Below are 20,769 nucleotides of genomic sequence, written 5' to 3' on the forward strand. Positions count from 1 at the left end.
TTTATGGACAGCTGATTACTCCGTATCTTTTTCTTTTAATATTTCCCCTTGCCTTTCGATTGGCTTCTCTTCTCTGTCTCTGTCTGTTCTCTTCTTCTTCTTCTTCTTCGTCATCTTCTTCTTACTTACCATCCATTCCTTACCCTTCTTTACCCTTCCTTATTTTCACACCATCTTAACCTTTCCTTCACATTGTCATGCCTGAGATCGGCATAAACTAAAGAAACATGGGTTTGGGCTTTATGGCCCGAGATGGCTCACGCAATCTACTACGCAAAGCTTTCTCCCCAACATTTTGGTTCGATCATTGCTGGCCAGCCTCGCGCAACTATTGGTTCTCTCTGTTGTTTATCGCCGTCATCGGCGCCAAAATCCTTCACATTTACTCGCATCTGAACTCATTACCCCTCGGACAATTGATCATCTGGGGCCCCACATTCTTTTTACAAGATGTAGTTTGTATATTCTTAACCCACAGCCTGTGTGCTGATTACCAACACCGTTGGGCACGTGCCATAGTGGCCTTGCTGGTCGTTCCAACTAGGTACGAGTTCCAAGCATGTAATTGAGTGGGACCGTCGCTAAAGTGAATTTCTTCTATAGTTTGGCAATGTCCGGTCTGTCAGCCGCCAATATCTCTTTCTACGTCGCAACCGGAGCCGAAATCCACTGGAAACAAGCGCACAATTTCCACGGCGACAAGGCCGCCGTCAAAACGATGCTCACCGGCTTAACGGGTTTAATCATCGTCGAAATTGCCTTTATTGCTACATCCTGGCTTTCCACACCACATCTATACAATTGGACCGAGGGGATTGTGTCAATCTTTAGGGGCGTTCTGCCGTCCGCCTGTCGCAGGAAACGAACTTCTCCGATCTTAAAAAGATATGAGCGAGTGGCGCCCGAGGACTGGGAGGAGGACCGAAGTGCTGTTGAGTCGAGCTCGGGCTTGCAGGGAATGAACACAACTCAAGCAAATGTAATGAAGGAATCCCGGCATTCTCGTTGGCTCCGAGTCTTTGTTTTCACGTTCACTGGCTTTGTGGTTCTTTTGCGTTGCATTCGCCCTTCAAATTCTGCCTATAACTTTCTATCTGAGACCGTCATTGTCACACCGTTTGACAAAGATCAGTCTCGCGCACCATCATCGTTTGATCTACTTGAATTGACAGGTGATTACAGTTGGTTGGGCAATCGCACTGCCCTAGCAGCACCGCCCGTGTTTGACTGGCTGCCACACAATAAACTGGCCGGTTTCAGTGACTGGTATGAAAATGCCAACCACACTGCGCGCGTACATTATAATCCAGCACATGATCCTCTCCATATCTCCAACCTTGAAAACGAAGTTCTCGAGTCTCTCCGCGAGTCGCTTCAGAGCGGCAGTGTCAAGATCAAGCACGTGTTACTTCTCAAGCTAGAAAGCACTCGTGCAGATGTCTTCCCACTTCGCAAGGAATCCTATTTCGGGGGCATGATTCGCGAAACATTTAAAGATGGCCACCTTCCCGCTGAGGTTGAAGAAAGACTGGCCAATCTAACACCCACGGCAGAGAGACTTACAGCCACTTCCTCCGGGTTCAATGGAAAAAATAATGTACCTAATCCATATGGAGGATTCCATGCCACCAATGCTTATACGGGCGGTACCTTTACCCTGAAGAGTATCCTAGCGACTGTCTGTGGTATTTCTCCCTTGGTCGTGGACTTCAATCGCGAATACCTGCATCACATTTACCAACCGTGTATGCCGCATATCCTGGAGGCACTCAACTCTCAGGCCAACCAGACCAAGACGGAGGACTACACCTCTTGGCCGTGGCGATCCACATGGATGCAGGCCATCACTGAGGACTACGACAACCAAAACCTTCTCACACCCGTGTTGGGATTTAAGCACAAAGTAACCGACATCAACATTGCCGAGGATCGTGCGAAGCAGGGTGGCCGGCAACCACAGAAGTTCAATTTCTGGGGATACCCCGAAACAGAGCTTTCGGATTACCTTCGTAATGCAATCAAATCGGCAGAAAAGCAGAAGGAACGACTGTTCATCTCGCACTTGACTGGTATTACCCATCAACCTTGGGATAACCCCAAAGGTCAGAAGTACGAGGAAATGATTAGCCACGGCTGGGTGGGGAAGAACAATAAGGTAAATCACTATCTCAACACGCTTGGCGTTGCAGACAAATGGCTCGCCGAGTTGTTGAACATCCTAGAGGAAACGGGTGTTGCCAACGAGACCCTGGTCGTGATGGTGGGAGATCAGTAAGTGCCAGATCCCAGCATTCATTCGCTTAACTTAAACCTAACCATGGCAGTGGCGTTTCACTCCCTGAGAACAGCGGCGTGACTCCATATCTCAACCCCCATACCGCCAGCTTCCACGTCCCTCTAGTCTTTGCCCACCCCCAGCTACCACCTATTGAGATCAGCTCTCGAGTGGCTTCAATTCAAATCCTCCCCACAATTCTCGATATTCTATCGGAATCCGGATCTCTCAACAAACAAGCAAAATCCGCTATCCAAGATCTTCTCCCCATGTACGAAGGCCAATCAATGATCCGACCTACATTCGCAGAAAAAGATGGAAAGCAAGACTGGCAGTTCTCAGTCATGAACACCGGAGGAACATGGCTTGCCCTGCGATCGGCTTCAAAGCCTTACCGTCTCATCATCCCCGTCATTCCTGACCTCGAATGGCGGTTCTCGAATGTCGAGACCGACCCGCATGAACTGCAAGCACTACAGGATTTCGATCTTTCGAATCTGATGAACATGGTCTTGCCTAAGTACGGCGAAGATGCTGTACAGTGGATCAAGGACGCATCCCACGTGGCAAAGTGGTGGGTTGAGGAAAATTGGCGGCGCTATGAATATGTGCCATGATTAGCCATTAATTGATCATTTGAATTGACTAGGAATGACGAGGATAATTTGAAGGAGGATTCAAATATATATACCAAGTCGAGGTTGAAGGGTGTTGACTTGGACTCTTTTCCACTCCCATTTACATTCGATATTTCACAGAGTATCTGATATTTAGAGGGCCAACTTTGATCACAGTGATCAGCATGAAGATGCAGAAGTATACTACCTGTTAGTCCTAAGTTCTGCAGGCAATGTTTGCCTTGCCTTGTGGTATTCCAGGCCTAGACAAGAGGATCCTTACACTAGAATCCATTCAACAGCTGAGGGGGGGGGGGGGGGGGTTGCCTTGGAAACTGGCCACATTGGCTTCCACTTTGGACATCACATCACAAGGATGTTGTGTTGGACGTAGAGGGGGAGTACTCGACTGGCTTGCCTCGTCTCGCTTTAGAGTTTCATCCTTCATCCGCCCCACAGGCCTCTATAGCCCAAACGTTTCCGATCTGCCCTCTTCATCCTCGACCCCTGGCTGATAACAAGCACCTGTGGGCGATATTGGACGGTTTGGGTTTTGTCCATCTTTAAACCTGCTTATCAGACTACACACGCTATTCGAGTTGATTGTATAATGCCAGGGCTGAAGATTGCGGGGAAACTCGACTTGCTCAAGATCCACAACCATAACTTTACTTTTTTCGGGAAGAGCATCAGCACAAAACAGGAAATTATCTGGCTTTGCGTCCCAGTATATTGCTTTGTGCCTATCGAAGGCACATAGTGCTTTTTCAAGGTGCATCTTTAGCTCTTCATGGTGGACGTCGAAATTTCCTCGAGCAAGATAATGGAGGGTGATTCCCCTAACCTCCGAAATCACAAGCGCATCAAGGCTATCGAAGAAGCCTTGACCGAAGAAGATTGGAATAATCGTTCCTTGGAGATTTTCTAGAACTTTGTATGCTTGTATCTCTTGCTGAAACTCGTCCTCCCATCCGAACTTTTGCTGCTTGACTATAATCGTCGATGGAAGATTGTGGAATAATGAAGAGGAGAGTGTCAACCGAAACACTGTGCGCTTTGGATCTAACCGCTCGGCCTTTATCACATTGATAGGCAGATCGTTTAGATAGAGCGTCTAATACTACGTTAGCTCATCCAATTTGAAGGATACCTAATGACGATTGCTGACCTTGCAGGGTTCCATATTTTGGAATAAAAAGAGGCAAGGTGTTTGAAAAAGGTGTGTGAAATGGCCAAGAAACAAGTTCAAGGGAGTTTTGAATGCTCCAGGGCCGGATGGCTTATTACTCATATGTCTCATCGCGCCCGGGCCTCCAGGTGTACCTCTAGGCTACCTGGGCTACCTAGGTACCTAGGTAGGTAGCCCTGGAGCCTGGAGATAAGGTGGTATATGTGACCAATCAAACTACTCTAGCGGCTGGCTCCGTCACATTCCATACCTACAATATATACCCACTCTTAATTCAGGTTAACAAAAGGGCGGGCGTACAGAATAAAACAGTGCATCACTTGTCTCGTAAGCAGACTGCCATAACTAACAAATTGCACACATAACTAACCCGACATTTGGCCTGTCTCATTCATAGATAACCTGCATTTACAAGCGCAGCATGTACTATAATTCTAACCTATATTTTCATCTCCATGACCACGTGCATAAACAACCTTCTTTGAATAAATGTGCACATAGTGGAGATTTTATACATAGTGGAGAGTTTTCTTGCTGTTAGACAAACTGTAAACAGCATAGGGTAAATGGATCGAACAGCTCATATTCTAAGAGCGCCCTTCTTAGAAACATACCCACCGAAATTGAGGAACGGATGCTCCGTCAGCTCACGTGCTGTTTTCCTCTCCGATGGAACCCACGTGAGCATATCCCTAGCAAATGACAAGAATAGCTCCCTTTCCGAGTCATAAATAGATGGGATCGTATCCTCTAGTTTCCGATTTGGTATCAGCTCCTGGTGAAGGAATTTCCCTACCACCAACAATCAGCCAAAATCACACACATGCCGGACTTTAGAATAAAGCAACTCACCTTCTTCATCGAAGTACGGACCGCCAAAGACTTCCCGGGCATTCTTGCGCGGCTTTCCGGCCTCAATACTAATCATAGAATCATATTCTACCTGGGACATATAGTCTGCTCGCTCAATTACCTCCTTCTATATTCGAGCTTCTTACAAGCACACCAAAGTTCCATATATCTGCGCTGAAATCCCAACCATATCCAAGGACAACTTCCGGCGCGCGGTAGTAGTTCGGTTGTATAGGATATGTAACAACGGGTTCATTTTGTGACTTCGTTTCTAGGTCAACGACGAGCTGCCATGCCGAACCGAAATCGGTTATTTTAGGGAGGACATTTCCGACATCCTCGACGTCCATTGGCCCGAAACCGTCGTAACTTTGGTAAGTGGTGTGGTTGGTTACTGGATTAGCCTTGTAGTGCATGGGGGACTTGAGGACCTGTTCTTGAATGAACCTAGGGATGGCTTTCTCATTCTCGAAGGTCATCAGGATATTTGCGAGCTTCAGGTCTAGAGTAACTTCCGTGATTAGTATATGATTTATTCAGAAGTTTACTGGAAATTAATGAGTATTACTTGCCAGTATGAATGAGTCTGCAATCAGCATGTAAATACTGCAGCCCGAGAAGAAGCAACTGAATATACGCCTTCGCAACCGGAAGAGGCATTCTTCGGTTCTCGAAACGTTTCTGAAACACCGACATTGGCTCCCGCATTGCTTCATATACAAGACAAGGATGTGTCTTATCCGAGCTTTTGAACTCGAAGATTTCCAGAAAGTGGCGTGTAACGCCATAATCCTGATGTGAAGGATTCTTTTGTGCCACCGTTTGCTCGATATCAAGAAGACTACTCGCAGACTGAGAATAACAACTATTCAAAATCTTTAAGGCAACTGTTCTCTCGGACTGCCATCGATACCTGCCAATTCAATAGCTCCAATTAGCCTCGAACAGAAACGCATAAACAAAACATGCCTTCTGATATCTCGAGCTAGCCATACGGTCGAACTCATTCCCCAGCCGATTTTTGCTAGCAACTGGTAGTTGTTGGCAAGTATCTCGCCTGTTATTGCTGTGTAATAGACTTGGGGAGTGTATCTCGGACATCTTTCTTCATCGACGACCGCGTGGGAGGGTATGGCAAAGGTAGGATCTCTAGGAGGGAGGTGGAGAGGTTTCGTGCGCAGGGAAATGAATGTGCGCTTTGTCACGCGACTTGTCAACCGTAAGCCAATCATGTAGACAGGTTTGTTTCGTTCAAGCGACGTGTAAGAGAATAAATTTGAACAAATATGGTTTCAAGGATTGAACTGTACCTTGAAAGCCCCCGATGTGGGTTTACCTTGGCGGGACGGTCCGATGCCCCCACTCGGTGGATAGAAGCTTCCAAGGTTGGGATATTGGGCTATTGGGATACTTCTTCCAATTCAATGTTTTATAAGTTCATAAAGATCTAGAACACTTTATTGGAAACGTGTAAAAGTAAGGGGTAAGTTTGAATCTGGAAATGGATAGGAGACCGCGTTACTAAGCTTTGTTTTGATTCCCCAACATCCCTGTAGTGCACTAGACGAAGATTTTCATAGTCATCATCTTTATATTGACCTTTACGGAGTACATTGTTGCTCCATTAGCCCAAGGATTAAATTCTATTCGATACATTTGGAAGGGGCTATTAATTGACTTAATCTTTTTCTATTTCCTAGTATAAAACTCACTCCGTAAAAGTTACGGCTTGCGCTAAAAGACTAAAATACAGCGGGCTGTTCCGAAGCATCTTCAGTGAAAGCTCAGGTGCTGATTTTGGATAGTCGAACGAGTTCAAAAAGGACTCTTGCTTTTTCATGTCGTCATCACAGATCAACCATAATATTGAGTCGGTATGGCCCGATGCAAGATGTCGAGCAGACAAGGTGAAAACAATGCCACACAACTCCCGGTCATATCTCGGAGCTCCAATACTCGGATCAAGAGGTTTAAACGGTGCCCAGATAGCATGCTGAGAATTGGGAACAGATTTAAAGACTCCATCATATCACGACGGTAGTAGCTAGCCAGCAATTTAAATCACCCCCACTTTCCCCTTGGTGGATATTTGAAGATTCCGGTACCTGACCCCTCTGGTATTCATCGGTTGGAAGTAAGGTTCCCTGAACTGTCACTGAACTGTCACTGAACGAACAAATGAAAATGCAGATGATTTGCTGAGAATCTCAATACACCGTGAAATCCCTCTGTCAAGGCTTTCGCGGCTCACAACGATCAAATAAGGTTGTCGGAGACGATGGCTGTTAGCGAAGGCTAAGCATTTTTGGTTCGTTTAGTGCAACGCTATAGAGCCATAATTCATTCTCATCTATAGAACGTGGGACTCCTCTGCATATATATGTTAAACTGCAAGGTTAATCCAATATACAAAATAGAAACAAAAGGAAAGAAAGCAAACATTGACCGCATGAATGCTCAAAAGAAGCCACCTTTTGCGAGGCAAATATCGCACAAGTGGCCATTCCGTCAATATCCATAAAATGCCAATCAATCAATCAATCCCGTGAAGCTTAGTAGACATCTCGTTATAACTTATATTGCAAAATCATCCTCCGGTCGTATGGCCTACCCTACCAAATGGAAGGCAAATCACCATTTGAAAGCCGGGAGAGCCTTTCGTCGCTGAATTGGAAACACCCTGGAAGCTCTGTTTCATCCCAGGTCTTGCCAAGTACAAGTTGGGCGACAGCTGGGGCGCATGTAAATATGCGGGCCATACCTGTTGCCAGTCAGCATGACCTCTTTCAGGATGTAATCGAGCAAAAGAAGAAACCCACCATGACCATTAAATCCAGCACAAATATACTGCCCAGGTAGAGAATCAATTGCCCCGACGAACGGAACAGAGTCCGTAGTCATGGCAATTATTCCAGTCCAAGCGTGATCCAGACCCTCACCGTGCATGACAGTCCGGGACGAATAAGCAGGAAAAATATCGCCAAAGGTCCGCAGAGCGTCCTGGGCAATCTCTTCGTTATACCGGGAATCGTCAGTGCTGAATCGACTAGCCGATGTCTCAGGGCTCAATGTTGGGTTTGATCGCGATACACCTAACACCAATGTACCATCTCCCTTACGTTGGATCAGAGAGTAGAAGTGGAGAAGGCTGAAGCGGAGTGAAAAAGTGTTCTGCAGAGCTTTTTGCCCCGAGAAAGCTGGAACAGGCACGAGAGAATGAGCCTGCGCACGGTTTGGCCGAATATAAGCCTCCAACTGTGGTAGTAATAAGGCAGCATGGGCATTCGTGCAATGAATAATTTTCTCCGCTTCTATTATTCCCCGGGGGGTGTGCACCTTCCAGGTTTCTGAGGATGCACCGCTCCGTTCAATTTCAGTGGCAGGACAAAAGGCGAAGAGCCTTGTACCCTTCGATATCACTGCCTGAAGCAGAAATTGTGCAAGCTTTGCCGGGTGGCTTGATCCTGCTGGCCACTCATATGCTGCCACAGCTCCTGGGACTCTAGTTTTTTCTTTGGCCTGGTCTCCTTCATAGAATGTGATGTGGGAAGTATCGCCGCCTGCTTTCTTAAACGCTTCAAGGCTCTCTGCCTCGTAAGCTGCAAATTCTGGGGTCATGCAAACATCAAATGTCGTTGTCAAGTTGAAGTCGCATTCCACATTATGCTCTTTGACGAATTCATCGACCTTTTCTAGGACAAGTCGCTCATCCTGGATGATCTTTAATGCTTGTTGCTCTCCATGCACTTTGGCATATGCACCGAAACCCCTGAACGCATCTATGGTCTAAATTAGAAACGCTCACAATATCCCCAATAAAAGTCTAACGGACCTGGTCGCACATGCCCGGCATTTCGCGAGCTCGCACCACTTGCTGCCTCTCGTGCCTCGAGAATCACGATATCCTCGGCTTTGGCCCCTCCTTCGATCAGCTTGAAGGCCGTCAAACCGCCAGAAATACCGGATCCGACAACGACATATTTGGCGTTCGATGGAACAGTTGTTTCGATGTTCGCATGCAAGTTTGGATATGCTCGAGTTGTTCGCTGCCAATAACTCAAACAAGGGATGGGATTTGGCAAGCTTCTGCTTGTTTCAATATTTGAAGTTAACATTTCAAAGGATTTGCAATTAGTCAAGGTTTCGGCCAATCCGCATGAATATATATATATATATATGTATATATAAGTTGGAGAGACAGTCTCGTATTCACCGTTGTCGGCGCAGGGATGCGGGGAAAGCCTAAGAATCTCCTATCGCCGACTTCGCCCCTCAAATCCTCCAACCCAAAGGGATCTTTTGCCCCTCAACCCCTTCTACCTAGGTAGCTGATAGGATCCCGTCAACTTATCTGGAGATCCACTCGTTAAGCTAACCTCCGGGTGTAGGTGAGTGGGGTTGGCTAAAACGCCAAGATGGCTGGTATCTTATATCTCAGCAACTCAGACATTCCTCCGATGTTACCCCAATGGAGGAATACAATCATTGGTGCTTTCAATGCTTATCACGCGTGCACCTTGCAGAAATACCCTTGTCGGATCTACAATCTCAAGTCTACCCCGGACACATTATTTGACTTATCTGTGAGGGGTCACAGGGGCCTTATCACGGCTCGGGCCTACATGCGCCTGTATATGAATGGCCAAGGTCACTAGAATGTTGGCTTTTTCTCTCCTCCCTGTCATGCCACTATAATCATGGTGTCTTTTAAAATGTTTCGACGTAATGCGTCGACAGACGTCGATATCCGATCTCCGGAAGAGAAGTCCTTGGTCCGGCGTCTTGACATGTTCCTGATGACTTTCGGCTGTCTTTCACAGGGTGCGTTGGGCTACAGACTTCCCTCACAGCTTGAGATCAGAAAAACTGACACCTGTCAGTTATCAAATATCTCGATCAACAGAATATCAACAATGCCTACGTATCTGGCATGAAGGAAGATTTAAACTTGCTCGGAAATGAGCTTAATTTGTGAGTTATCCAAAACATTTTCATGCGGCAGAGTTGGTGATAGCTAATACTGTCTAGGTTCACAACATATTTTAACGTCGCCTACTGCATAATGCTAATTCCCTCCCAAATTATCCTCACCTACATCCGCCCAAGTTATTGGCTCCCGGGCTTGGAAATCGCATGGGGTGTTCTGACGGGATTGATCGCCATGACGACGAGCGCAAAACAAGTCTACGTTATCCGTGTGTTCCTCGGTCTATGCGAAAGTAGCGCTTGGCCAGGAATGATGACATTATTCAGTATGTCACTCGAAGGTCTTTCCCCTGTCACGCCGAATTAACCCACCCTTTAGTGTACTGGTATACCCCAACCGAACTCGCCAAGCGAATGGGATTCTACCACTCCTGCCAAGCAGTCGGCCAAATGCTCTCGGGCGCCATGCAAGCCGCAATCACCGACACTCTCGACGGACACAGCGGACTAGCAGGATGGCGCTGGCTATTCGTGATCAACGCCATCATCACAGTAATCTGGGGATTCGCAGGATTTTTCATGCTGCCCGATCTACCAAACAGACCTAACCCGCGCGCCTTCTGGTTCAAGAAAGTCCACGGCGAGCTTTCGCTCGAACGTCTCGCGCGCAATGGTCGCGCCGAACCAAAGAAGATGACCTGGGCTGGCGTGAAGCGCACGTTCTCGGGATGGGTTGTTTACTTCATTGCAGTCCTGTATATCGCAACGGTTCTTGGAACATACGGATATGTTTATTTCGGGCTGTTCCTCAAATCGCTCAAGAACCCGGACGGAAGCGCGAGATGGACTATCTCGCAGGTCAACGTTATCCCCATTGGAGGATCTGCGATCAACGTCGTGTTCGTGTGGATCTGGGCTCTGTTATCTGATCACTTTGAAACGCGTTGGACACTCATCGTTCTTCAGGCGGTTATTGGGATCGTCCCATGCATCATCATGAGCATTTGGACTACACACCCGGCGTCGGTGGCTTTATCTGCTGCTTACGCGTCATACTTCATCTCGTACATTTGTCTCGGCACAGCGCCGTTGATCTTCGCTTGGCTCTCTGATCTTATCCCGCAGGATCCAGAGGTACGGTCTCTTGTTGTCGGCGTTGCTGTTGCCGGGTACTATGCCATCTCTTCGTGGTCGCAGGTTCTCGTTTGGCCTGCGAGTCAAGCACCATTTTATAAATATGGGTGGCAGTCTGCATTGGCCTTGTTGGTTCTTGTGATTATCATGACTAGCATTTTGAGATTTATCGATGTGCGGTACCTCCTACCAAAGCGCGAGGAATTCCGCGCTGTGTTGGAAGAAGATATCGTGGCGAATAAAGGGGCTGGTCCGTCAGTGTGTGCAGACCAGATTGAAGGTCAGTGTCGGATAGAGGGAAGCCCAAAGGCGTCTGCAGATGAGATCGAACGTCGGCATCGGATAGATGGAAGCTCGAAGGTGTCTCCCACGTCACATGTGCGTGAGGTTTAGCCACCAGAGCTCTAATCGAGCTTCCATTTGTTGATTTGCTTTACTCTCTCGAGGATATTGCACTCTAGTTTACCCTTTTGATTTACCTTCGATACCCAGTCAATTATCCTTATAAGATTAAAATTCCTTTGACTCTAATGATTAGAGTAAGTATAGTGGATGTCCATTGGGTAGTAACTAAGAATTAGCCGTAGTATATCCACAGTAAAATACATGGCCCGAAGGCACACGTCAGGCCCAGAAGAGTAAACAATTATATTCCCATCCTCATCATCCCACATTTCACATTGACAGTGTCCTGTGTCCTGCTGCTGAGTTACCTATGGAGATAACCTAGTAGTAGAGAGGCTTCTCAGGGTCAGTGAGATCAAAGATCACACTAGAGTGAGGCTTAGCACCACCACGATTGGCGAACTCCTTGGGGAAGTCAATAGAGCGGTTGAAAGAAAGGCTGCCGTCCTCTTGGAGGTCGATGTACAGAGCCTTGAAGTCAGCCGGGGTGTTGATGATACCAATGTCGCCAGTCTGGACGAAGTAATCGGTGACGACCAAGTGCTTCTGGTCAGGAGTGACCTTGAGATAGTGAGGTCCGACGGTAGGCTGGTCCTCATCAGGGTCATCCAGACGCTTGATGTTGTTGAGGTCGCTGATGTCTAGCGCAGCAATGTGGTTGGCTGTGGTAAGAGTGGCGTAGAAGTATTTACCGTCCTGGCTGATGTCGGAGCTGTTGGGGGATGTTGTTAGCAATGATGTTCGTTGTGAGTACATAGCAGATGAACTACTTACTAGATAGCAATGGTGTCACGGGCCTTGGGACCGAGATCGTAGAGTTCCTCAATCACACCCTGGTTGCCATTGGCGTCCTTTCGCAGAGGGTAAATGACCCAGAGTTGACCCAGGTGCACAGCAGTGGCAATAGCGGCGGATTCCGGGTGTCCGGGAATGAACTTGACATCTTGGATACCACCACCCTGATTGAGTTAGAAGATGCGCTAATCGGATGTTAGGGAATTGGATGTTAGGGGTTTGCTTACATTGGGAATGGTAAGAGTGCTGAGAATCTTTCTCGAGTCGAGATCCCAGAGGCGCAGTGTATCCGCATGGCGCACTCCAAGACTAGGCTTCAAGATGGTAATTGGCTCGACGAAGTCGGAAGTCAGGATGAGCTTCTTCTCCCAATCGATGCTAAGTCCGTGGGGAGAGAACTGCTGCTCAAGAATGTTGAGGGTGCCCTCCACATCCTCAGGCCATTCGTGAATGATGTTAAAGTCGGCATCGGTCTCAACAAGGCGACCGGGAGAAGTACCAACGGCCGAGCCCATGTAGGTGATGAAGAATCCACCATCTGGCTTTGCCCGGACTTCATCCGCAATGGATGCAAGGATACCGCGGTTACTCTTGAGGAACTTGGGGCGGTAAGGGTTGGAGGTATCAAAGTAGAAACCAGTATCCTAATGAAAGATTAGATGTGCTGCGGAAGGCATATTGGGAAAGGAAAGAGTATACATACTTGAGTCTTCAACAGAGATAGCAATCCACCACCCCAGATGGTCTTTCCATCCAGAGAGGGGCCCAGGTGGTGAGGGTCATTGCCGCTGCTGGGCACATCTGTGACCCACAAAAGGGTTCCAAAAGTGTCCTAAAATCGAATCAGCAAATAGGTTCAGGCTAGTGTCCCCCAGGATCATGATTGGCCTACATCATCCAAACTGTAGGTGGCAAGGAAGTCTACCAATGATAGTTAGCATCATCTCCTCTCTATGATCTGCCATTCGTAGATCCATACCTTTATGGAACTTGTCTGCCGAGCCAGTCCAGAAATAACCAATCTTCTTTGGCTTGATATCGCTCGACTCGAAGGGAGGACTCTCCAGCGGAGGAGTAGGGACTTGCAAAATAGGCAGAGGAGGAGCGTTGCTCGTCAAAGGCTCGGTCACTCCAGGAATGGTGGGAATGAGAGGAGGCAAAGAAAGACACTCCCCGAGGGCAACCAGAGACGCAATGGAAGCAATAGAGTACTTCATCTTGTTGATGAGAAGGATTGAGCAGGATTGCGTTGGTATGATGAGCATATTTGCGGGAAATATCGAGAACTTATATACCCGAGTGCGCCTTCATCTCGTCCCAAATGGGGCATCATTTTGCTCTTCCCCTGAATCATCTTGACATCTCGACAGTAACAACACAGAGCACGCAAAGAAGTCAGATTTTGGGTTCGTGTGATATTCCAAATTCCTCGAGGAGATGCTGATCTGCGAAATGGCGAAATTCATCCCTCAACGCCGACATGAGAATTTAGACAATCCCCGACTCGGGATCTGATGTCGGACCAGGTGTCCCCGTATTCAAGGCTTTTCTGACAAGTCAAATCGTGGAGATTCTTCCTAATCTTGAAGAGATGTCGTGATTGAAGTTAATCCAAAGTCTCGGGAGAGGGACACAAGTTCGTGAAATCAATAGTTCGAACCCAAAACGTGCCTCTAGTAAGAGGTGGTCTATACCACTGCTTAGCCTCGCCCTGGCTATCAACGCCACTGATATGTGATGGACGAACAGGTAGTGGAACTAGGGCTAAAGGAACCCCATAATTTCCGGAATAGGAAAGGTCCGAGAATCGCCCGAGAAGATCACCATAGCCCACATTCAACAGTTCAGCGCCCAAGCAAGGTACGGTATTGAGATCCGGGGGGTCAAAGCAAAGTACAAGTTTTGATTTTGAGTGGACTAGTAACAAAGAGGTCAAAGTAGAGGAATGATCCGCGCATGCCAAGAAATGTGGGATCTATGTACTCATTAAAGGTACCGATGAGGTGATCCAGGGTCAATCTTCCCAGGGTCAATCTCCACCTTTTGAGAATCCCGAGAAACAAATTACCGAAAACATCTGTCAGGTCCCTGGATCGACCTTTCTAACTTCCCCATGGAGACTATAAGCACGGGCGAACCTGCAGCGATTTCGACATGATGCCAAGAATGTTGTTATATTCTTCGCCATGCTTAGCCTTGCCCCAACACATTTCGATGAATTATCCCTCCAGTTGGCTTCTTTCACGAGGACTCCCACGAGAAGCGAGATGAATACTCCGTAGATCTGCCTGGATTGCATCATCTCGTGATTCCGTTTATACTTTCTGCTAACTCAGTGTGTTCTGATCAATTTCATTAGGATCAACATCACGAAACCGAGCAACTATGGAGTGGAAGATTGGAACTAGCTAAATTCCTAAGGTCTATGCTCATCGGGATTTGGAGGAGGGGGGGGGGTTGTTGGTTGTCCAAATGTCATATATAACTGGGATGACTCCAGGTTTCTTGGCTTGAGGCACCCAGGTCCAAATCCCATTCTTGTACACATTCCTTTCCTTCATTCAAGATGAAGTCCCAAAGCCTCGCACTCTTTGGGCTATTTGTTTCCTCTGCTTTTGCAGTACCTCGTACCAAAAGACAGGATGGTGGTAATGACCAGCCGATTAGCGGTGCTAAAGGAGCCCCGATTCTAGGTAAGTTTAACAAAATCTCGGAAGCTTCCAAGGCTGGAAGGTCTCTCTATGGGTAACAGCCAACTAGATCCATGCTTACAAGCTTTCTATCAATAGGTGGAACAAACAAGGCCCTCGACCTTCAAAACCCAGACCAGTTCCGCACTGCCAGTACCGATAATGGCTTTGTGCCCAATGTCAAGTGGAGCTTTTCTGAGTCTCAGACTCGGCTGTTCCCAGGCGGCTGGTCTCGGGAACAAGTCATTCAGGACTTGCCCCAGAGTCATGATATTGCAGGTGCTCAGCAGCATCTGAAGAAGGGCGCTATCCGCGAACTGCACTGGCACCGCACGGTTAGTGGCCGCACTTATACACTTCCTATGGCACATTACTTACTTTGGTATCCAGGCTGAGTGGGGATTTGTCTACAACGGCTCTCTCCTCCTGTCCGGTGTTGATGAAAACGGTGGCTTCACTACTGAGGTTCTTGAAACCGGTGATATATGGTATTTCCCTAAGGGTGTGGCGCATAATGTCCAGGGTCTGGACGATGAGAACGAGTACCTACTTGCCTTTGATGATGGTGACTTCGAGAAGATTGGGTATGTTCCATTCCCAACTTTACAAACTCAATATACTAACTAAGAAGAACTACCTTCATGGTCGATGACTGGATTGCCCACACTCCCAGAGACATTCTCGCCAAGAACTTTGGTGTTGACCCTAAGGTCTTCGACTCGGTTCCTGCAAAGTTCCCTTATATCCTGAACGGCACTGTCAGTGAAGACCTCGCCAAGGCTCCCGTCGGTACATTGAGAGGCGATAACTCCTACGTTTATCACACCTACAAGCACCCCTCGGAGCCTGTCCCTGGTCACGGTGGAACATTCCGCAAGATTGATTCCACCAACTTCCCCATTTCAAAGACTCTTGCTGCTGCGATTGTGGAACTGGAGCCCAAGGGTCTTCGTGAGCTCCACTGGCACCCTAATGTAAGTTTACAAACATGTGTCTAAGAGGAGAAACTTGCTAACCACCACCTAGGCCGAGGAATGGCTCTACTTCCACCAGGGTCACGCTCGTGCCACTGTCTTTATTGGTGACTCGAAGGCCCGCACCTTTGACTTCCAAGCGGGTGACACCGGTGTTTTCCCCGACAATAGCGGTAAGTAGACCGACTTCTCCCATGACCTCGCAAAGATGCTAATTCTCATTAAAAGGACACTATATCGAGAACACCTCTGAGACGGAGAAACTTGTTTGGATCGAGCTCTACAAGAGCGACCGCGTCGCTGATATCTCCCTGGCTCAGTGGCTGGCTTTGACTCCTGCTGATACTGTTGCCAACGTCTTGAAGGTCGACATCGAAGTGGTCAAGCAGATCAAGAAGCAGAAGCAAGTTCTTGTTCAGGGCAAGAAATAATTTGACATCGGCGTATTGTCATGTCTGTGAATTGACCTAGCAGCGTATATGCAGAGTTTCTGCCCTCAGGCTACGTACGCTGGTCAATATAATTACATTTTGATCTATAGTTATCTAGGACTTAATTGTCGAATTTCAAACTTAAATGTTTTGTAATATATGCATGCATGACACCGGTCTTATCAACAAAACTGCAGTCCAACAAATATCCTGGGTAATTTCCAAGAATCCGACGTGCTAAAACTTATATTGCGCAATACCAAGCTCCTTTAAATCTTCAATTATCTCTCTTATCCACAAAACTAAAAGAACATATCACCGGTAATTGACTTGCCCTTCCATTCACCCATGGTCATTGTCAATAGATCCTTCCATCGGCCCATACAACTCTCCTCGAGCCAAGGACCCCAAATCCCGGAAGACTATGGGTCTGCCCGAAACCCACATCGCTCTACTTAAATCCATCCCACTTCAGTTTCTAAAATATTAGATCACCTAGTAGATTAGATATCATCTTGACTGTTTCCCTGTCTTAAAGCCTTATGCTTGGAACCTAGAGGCACTCGTTTCATTCATTCCGCTCCTGAAGGGAATCGTGCGGAGCTTGCCAAGAGTCGCATAATCCTTCAACCGTATCTCCTATAATATTATTAGGGAACATTCACATATTTGCGGGGCTCAAAATATCCCTACTTCGTGTGACTGATTTGAGTAATCTGGGAAAAGGCATATACTGATGTATCGATTCTGGACCATAGGAGTCGACATACGGTCCATTTCTGTAGTGAAAAAGTCTCTGTCAAGTATTCAATTTGTGTTAGCTAGCTACTCCATAGCACACGCTTCATTCAAAGGTCGTCAAAATAATGGAGCTCTTGTACTGCTAGGAATTCCGATGCATAGCCGATAAAGGAAAAGACCACTAACAAAAGGAAAAACAGAAAAACAGAAAAAGGAAAGCAGATAAAACACAAGAAGCATGATAATGAAGGTCTCTTGGTGTCAAAATAAAGAGCAAAGAATCACATATTCGTACCTACCGCCGGGAACTATTGCTCAATTGACCAAATGACACGGTGCTCTCAGCTTTAGACTGAGAGTTACCGGAAGGTGAAGGAAATAGAGGGATTCCCTGGCTTGGGGGCTTGTTTAAACTACCAGATGAAGCCGAACCTATGTTGGGAGCTGTAGTCGAACCAAATGCTGATGATCCAAATGGACTAGATGTGGCTCCTCCTTGGAGCAAGGTGCCGGAACTAGAGCCAGGGCCAGGGCCATAGTTAGAGCTAAATAGGCCGGTACGAGGCTCGGGAAAAGGGCCTTGGGTTCCACCAATCACGGGTTGTGAGCCATTCGGGTTACCAAAAGAGTTTCCCATAGTACCGGTACTCTTGTTCGTGGTAGACCCTACCATAGGGGATGGGGTTCCCAACGGCCCTGGAGCAAACAAGCTGGGGCCCGAGCTAGTATGAGTAGGTTGAGAAGCCGACACTGAACTTGCAGCCCTAGGGGATGGAGTTCCCAACGGCCCTGGAGCAAACAAGCTGGGACCCGAGCTAGTATGAGTAGGCTGGGAAGCCGACACTGAGCTTGCCGCCCTAGGAGTGATGATTTTGCGGGCTAATTTAGATCAGCCCAGGTTCCCTTCAGTAAAATAGAACGACTTACACGACTTAGTCTGAGTGGTTGGGTTGACAACAGCGGGCTTTGGGTTGACCTTCCGGATATTGAATTTGCTCAATGTGCGCGAACCAGCTTGTAGCTTCGCCAATTCCCGGGTTAGGCGATCTCGCTCATCCACGATAGAGGAAGGCTCGGCGGCAATGTCCTGAACCTGTTTGTCTTCCATGTTGTTGACTGTCTGGCTAGTAAGAATGCTACTCAGAGGACCAAGCAGACAATTTTCAATTCCGAGCGTGGCAACATTATCAATGAAAGTGATGATTGCAGTCTATTACTATTAGCACTCTTTCGATTCGGTTTATGATTGAATGATAGGTTGATGCGGACTCACATCGTAATATGCTTGCATCTGATCAACAATGTCTGCTGCTGCAAACTGATTGCTTGTCGATTCCAGCTGGCTATTGGCTTGACGAAGCCGCTCAATGGTAGTGGACTCATCCTCGGAATAAGGTCCTAGATTCAAGGCCTGTTCCAACCTATCGATTTGGCGATCACTCCTGGCTTTCTGGATTTTAGTGAGGAAGCTTTTGCCTAAAGGCAATGGATGCCCTCGTTTATTGTATGCGGTAAGCTCATCTAGCTTTGCAAGTATATGATCTTTCATTTTCTCCAGCTCAGGATCAAGAATGTTACCCAGTAAGAGGTTGTAGGTGTGGTCATTGGCGAGATGTTGCAAGAGAAGGCTGATGAAATCTCTAACAGAATCCCAACACTTTGTCAAATGTTCTCGAGCAATTTCTTCCCATGGCTTGGATTGCTCTCGAAACAGCTTTCCCACCAAAAGTTGATTGGCACTTCCTGGAAGCTCAATTCCTCGGTTTTGGCGCGCTTGTATGCTGACTTCCTGTTCAATTTCGAATCTGGGCCTGAGGTCTGGTGTTCTGATATGCGTGTAGGGATTTCCACTCAGAGGAACCATTTTAGCATTAAATGGGCCAATTAATTGGCCGTGTCCGATAGTGTTCATGGCATCAGCAAAATATTCGTTTAGTTCACGAATAACGGCACGCAGACGCCGAAGATCTTGATCGAGAGGCCCTGTCTCGTTATCTAATCCGCCAAAGAAATCATTTGTGTACATGCCATCTAATGCTTGGGCGGTGATACGCTCGAAGTTGCTGCTGATGTTGAGCAGAAATCCCTTCTGTTGCTGGAGAGTACCTCGGGGTGGTCCCAGTTTACTCAGTCTGGATTGTCGATCGAGGACCTTTTCATGGATATCATCGATGAGACCCGGGAGATTGCGTTGAATATGTTTCAACAGGATAGAACTCAGTCGACGTCGAAAATTGTCAATTCCCATATATTCCGCCGGAATAGAGGCCCAGTTTCCTTGAGCAAAGAATTCCTTCTCTTTCCTATCTCTTTCGTCGTCCGACGCTTTTCGAGTTTCAAAGGACCTATTTCGTAACGCATGCCACCCGAGCTTTAACGGAACTTTCTCGTTCTTGAGAATCTGCAGCCAAGACGCTTCTTCATCAGAATGAGCTTCAAGTATGTCAGGCTGTGTGATGATTCCGATAGTACGCTCTCGTGACCCATCGAATTCCTCTGCCATATTCAAAACTCGTTGATTGTGGTAGTCATTCTTTGCCGAAACTACAGCCAGAATGATGCTGCGCTTGTTTTCCATGTAGCGTTCGGTGATATCATGAACAATCTCAATCCCTTGCTCATCCTGAGATGTGCTGTGGGACGTATAGAGACCAGGCAGATCAACGAGTGTCAACTCTGGCTTATCGGGTCCCGATATTTCAACTTTAAGAATGTCGTCGCTGAATCCATCGCCAGTGATCCCCATGCATTCTTTGGCTTTCTCAATCAGAGACTCTAGCTGATCACTGTTGGTGACCTCAGCCGGTGCAAATGCTTCAATCGTCTGGCGCTCTCCTTTGCTCGTTCGAGATGACCCAGGTTCAATGGACACCTTGAACCGGGGTGCTGGATGACGACGCAGAATAACCTCCGTCGGGAATCGAGTGCAGACATTACTCTTCATTGGAAAACGCACGCGCGAAACGGCCTCAAGAACAGAGCTTTTACCGCTGGATTGGTTTCCACAGACAATGAGCTGCGGCAACCCGACAAGTCCGCCGACTCCGATGGTGCGAAGATCGTCGATCTTATCAAGAAGAGGACCTTGCTCCGTCTGCAGTTGATGGAGGGCGGTATCTACCTCGGTCGAGCCAGACATGGTGATGTTGATATCTTGATCAGACAACTTGGGGATAATCTTAAACGATTTCCACTTGAAAGAGAGTAGAAATTAGACAAGAGGGATTATATTTCGAACTCCCAGAATTTGGGGGCCGCGTCCACATCTTGCGGCGCAGTCACTTTGCATTGCTTCAAATGCATCTAAGATATCTAGCTCATTGAATCCCTGCTCGGCCCCATTTTTCTTGTATCATAAGAGGGACGAACGCCAATCAAATGGTAGCCAGGGAAATTAGATGTAACAAAAGTCGGAAAAACATATCCAGTCAATGATCCAGGATTAAAATAGTTCAAAAAAAAAGCTGGCCCGGCTACAATTCACAGTAGAAAAATAGAGGTTCGAGGTTCACGGGTGTCGTCAAGATAAGACGAGGTCATCACGAGTGTTTCAGAGGCCGAGACATGAGGCTCTATCTCATTCTATTCCACCATGACGTACTACAGCAAGACAAAGAGCCAGGCTAACAACAATAAAAGATGCCAAAAATGCCAAAAATGCCAGAATTGATTTGATATCCAACTCCGGTAATGCGCTGATGCTGTTCAAACACGAAAGACCAAGCGTGGCTAATTCCAAC

General features: G+C 47.3%; 7 protein-coding genes across 7 annotated transcripts; 3 read left to right on the forward strand and 4 right to left on the reverse strand.

The window, feature by feature from the left end:
- Positions 1-140: 140 nt before the first annotated feature.
- On the forward strand, positions 141-2,892 carry N7455_009532 (uncharacterized protein; the record flags this gene model as incomplete). Its single annotated transcript, XM_040954531.2, has 3 exons — positions 141-544; positions 604-2,271; positions 2,325-2,892. Exons 1-3 carry the CDS (start codon positions 228-230, stop codon positions 2,890-2,892), a joined length of 2,553 nt encoding a protein of 850 aa, XP_040814914.2. The 5' UTR covers positions 141-227.
- A 1,769-nt stretch (positions 2,893-4,661) lies between these two features.
- N7455_009533 (uncharacterized protein) lies at positions 4,662-5,412 on the reverse strand (the record flags this gene model as incomplete). Its single annotated transcript, XM_065606227.1, has 3 exons — positions 4,662-4,873; positions 4,934-5,024; positions 5,080-5,412. The coding sequence occupies 3 exons, from the start codon at positions 5,410-5,412 to the stop codon at positions 4,662-4,664; spliced, it is 636 nt and encodes a 211-aa protein (XP_065460190.1).
- Positions 5,413-7,545: 2,133 nt separating this feature from the next.
- Positions 7,546-9,048, reverse strand: N7455_009534 (NAD(P)/FAD-dependent oxidoreductase; the record flags this gene model as incomplete). The annotated part of the gene is made up of 3 exons (XM_065606228.1): positions 7,546-7,694; positions 7,753-8,712; positions 8,766-9,048. The coding sequence occupies 3 exons, from the start codon at positions 9,046-9,048 to the stop codon at positions 7,546-7,548; spliced, it is 1,392 nt and encodes a 463-aa protein (XP_065460191.1).
- A 597-nt stretch (positions 9,049-9,645) lies between these two features.
- On the forward strand, positions 9,646-11,386 carry N7455_009535 (uncharacterized protein; the record flags this gene model as incomplete). Its single annotated transcript, XM_040954661.2, has 4 exons — positions 9,646-9,754; positions 9,814-9,904; positions 9,962-10,185; positions 10,239-11,386. 4 exons carry the CDS (start codon positions 9,646-9,648, stop codon positions 11,384-11,386), a joined length of 1,572 nt encoding a protein of 523 aa, XP_040814992.2.
- A 333-nt stretch (positions 11,387-11,719) lies between these two features.
- Positions 11,720-13,458, reverse strand: N7455_009536 (YncE family protein; the record flags this gene model as incomplete). The annotated part of the gene is made up of 6 exons (XM_040954617.2): positions 11,720-12,110; positions 12,173-12,357; positions 12,421-12,837; positions 12,897-13,025; positions 13,086-13,114; positions 13,173-13,458. The coding sequence occupies 6 exons, from the start codon at positions 13,456-13,458 to the stop codon at positions 11,720-11,722; spliced, it is 1,437 nt and encodes a 478-aa protein (XP_040814901.2).
- A 1,301-nt stretch (positions 13,459-14,759) lies between these two features.
- On the forward strand, positions 14,760-16,288 carry N7455_009537 (uncharacterized protein; the record flags this gene model as incomplete). The annotated part of the gene is made up of 6 exons (XM_040954660.2): positions 14,760-14,886; positions 14,983-15,218; positions 15,274-15,467; positions 15,515-15,857; positions 15,910-16,030; positions 16,086-16,288. The coding sequence occupies 6 exons, from the start codon at positions 14,760-14,762 to the stop codon at positions 16,286-16,288; spliced, it is 1,224 nt and encodes a 407-aa protein (XP_040814866.2).
- Positions 16,289-17,324: 1,036 nt separating this feature from the next.
- On the reverse strand, positions 17,325-20,168 carry N7455_009538 (dynamin family protein; the record flags this gene model as incomplete). The annotated part of the gene is made up of 3 exons (XM_040954728.2): positions 17,325-17,908; positions 17,957-18,239; positions 18,303-20,168. 3 exons carry the CDS (start codon positions 20,166-20,168, stop codon positions 17,325-17,327), a joined length of 2,733 nt encoding a protein of 910 aa, XP_040814946.2.
- Between the last annotated feature and the right edge of the window lie 601 nt (positions 20,169-20,769).

The sequence above is a fragment of the Penicillium solitum genome (assembly GCF_028829755.1).
Source record: "Penicillium solitum strain IBT 25940 chromosome Unknown utg000008l_segment0_segment0, whole genome shotgun sequence".
Classification (NCBI taxonomy): domain Eukaryota; kingdom Fungi; phylum Ascomycota; class Eurotiomycetes; order Eurotiales; family Aspergillaceae; genus Penicillium; species Penicillium solitum.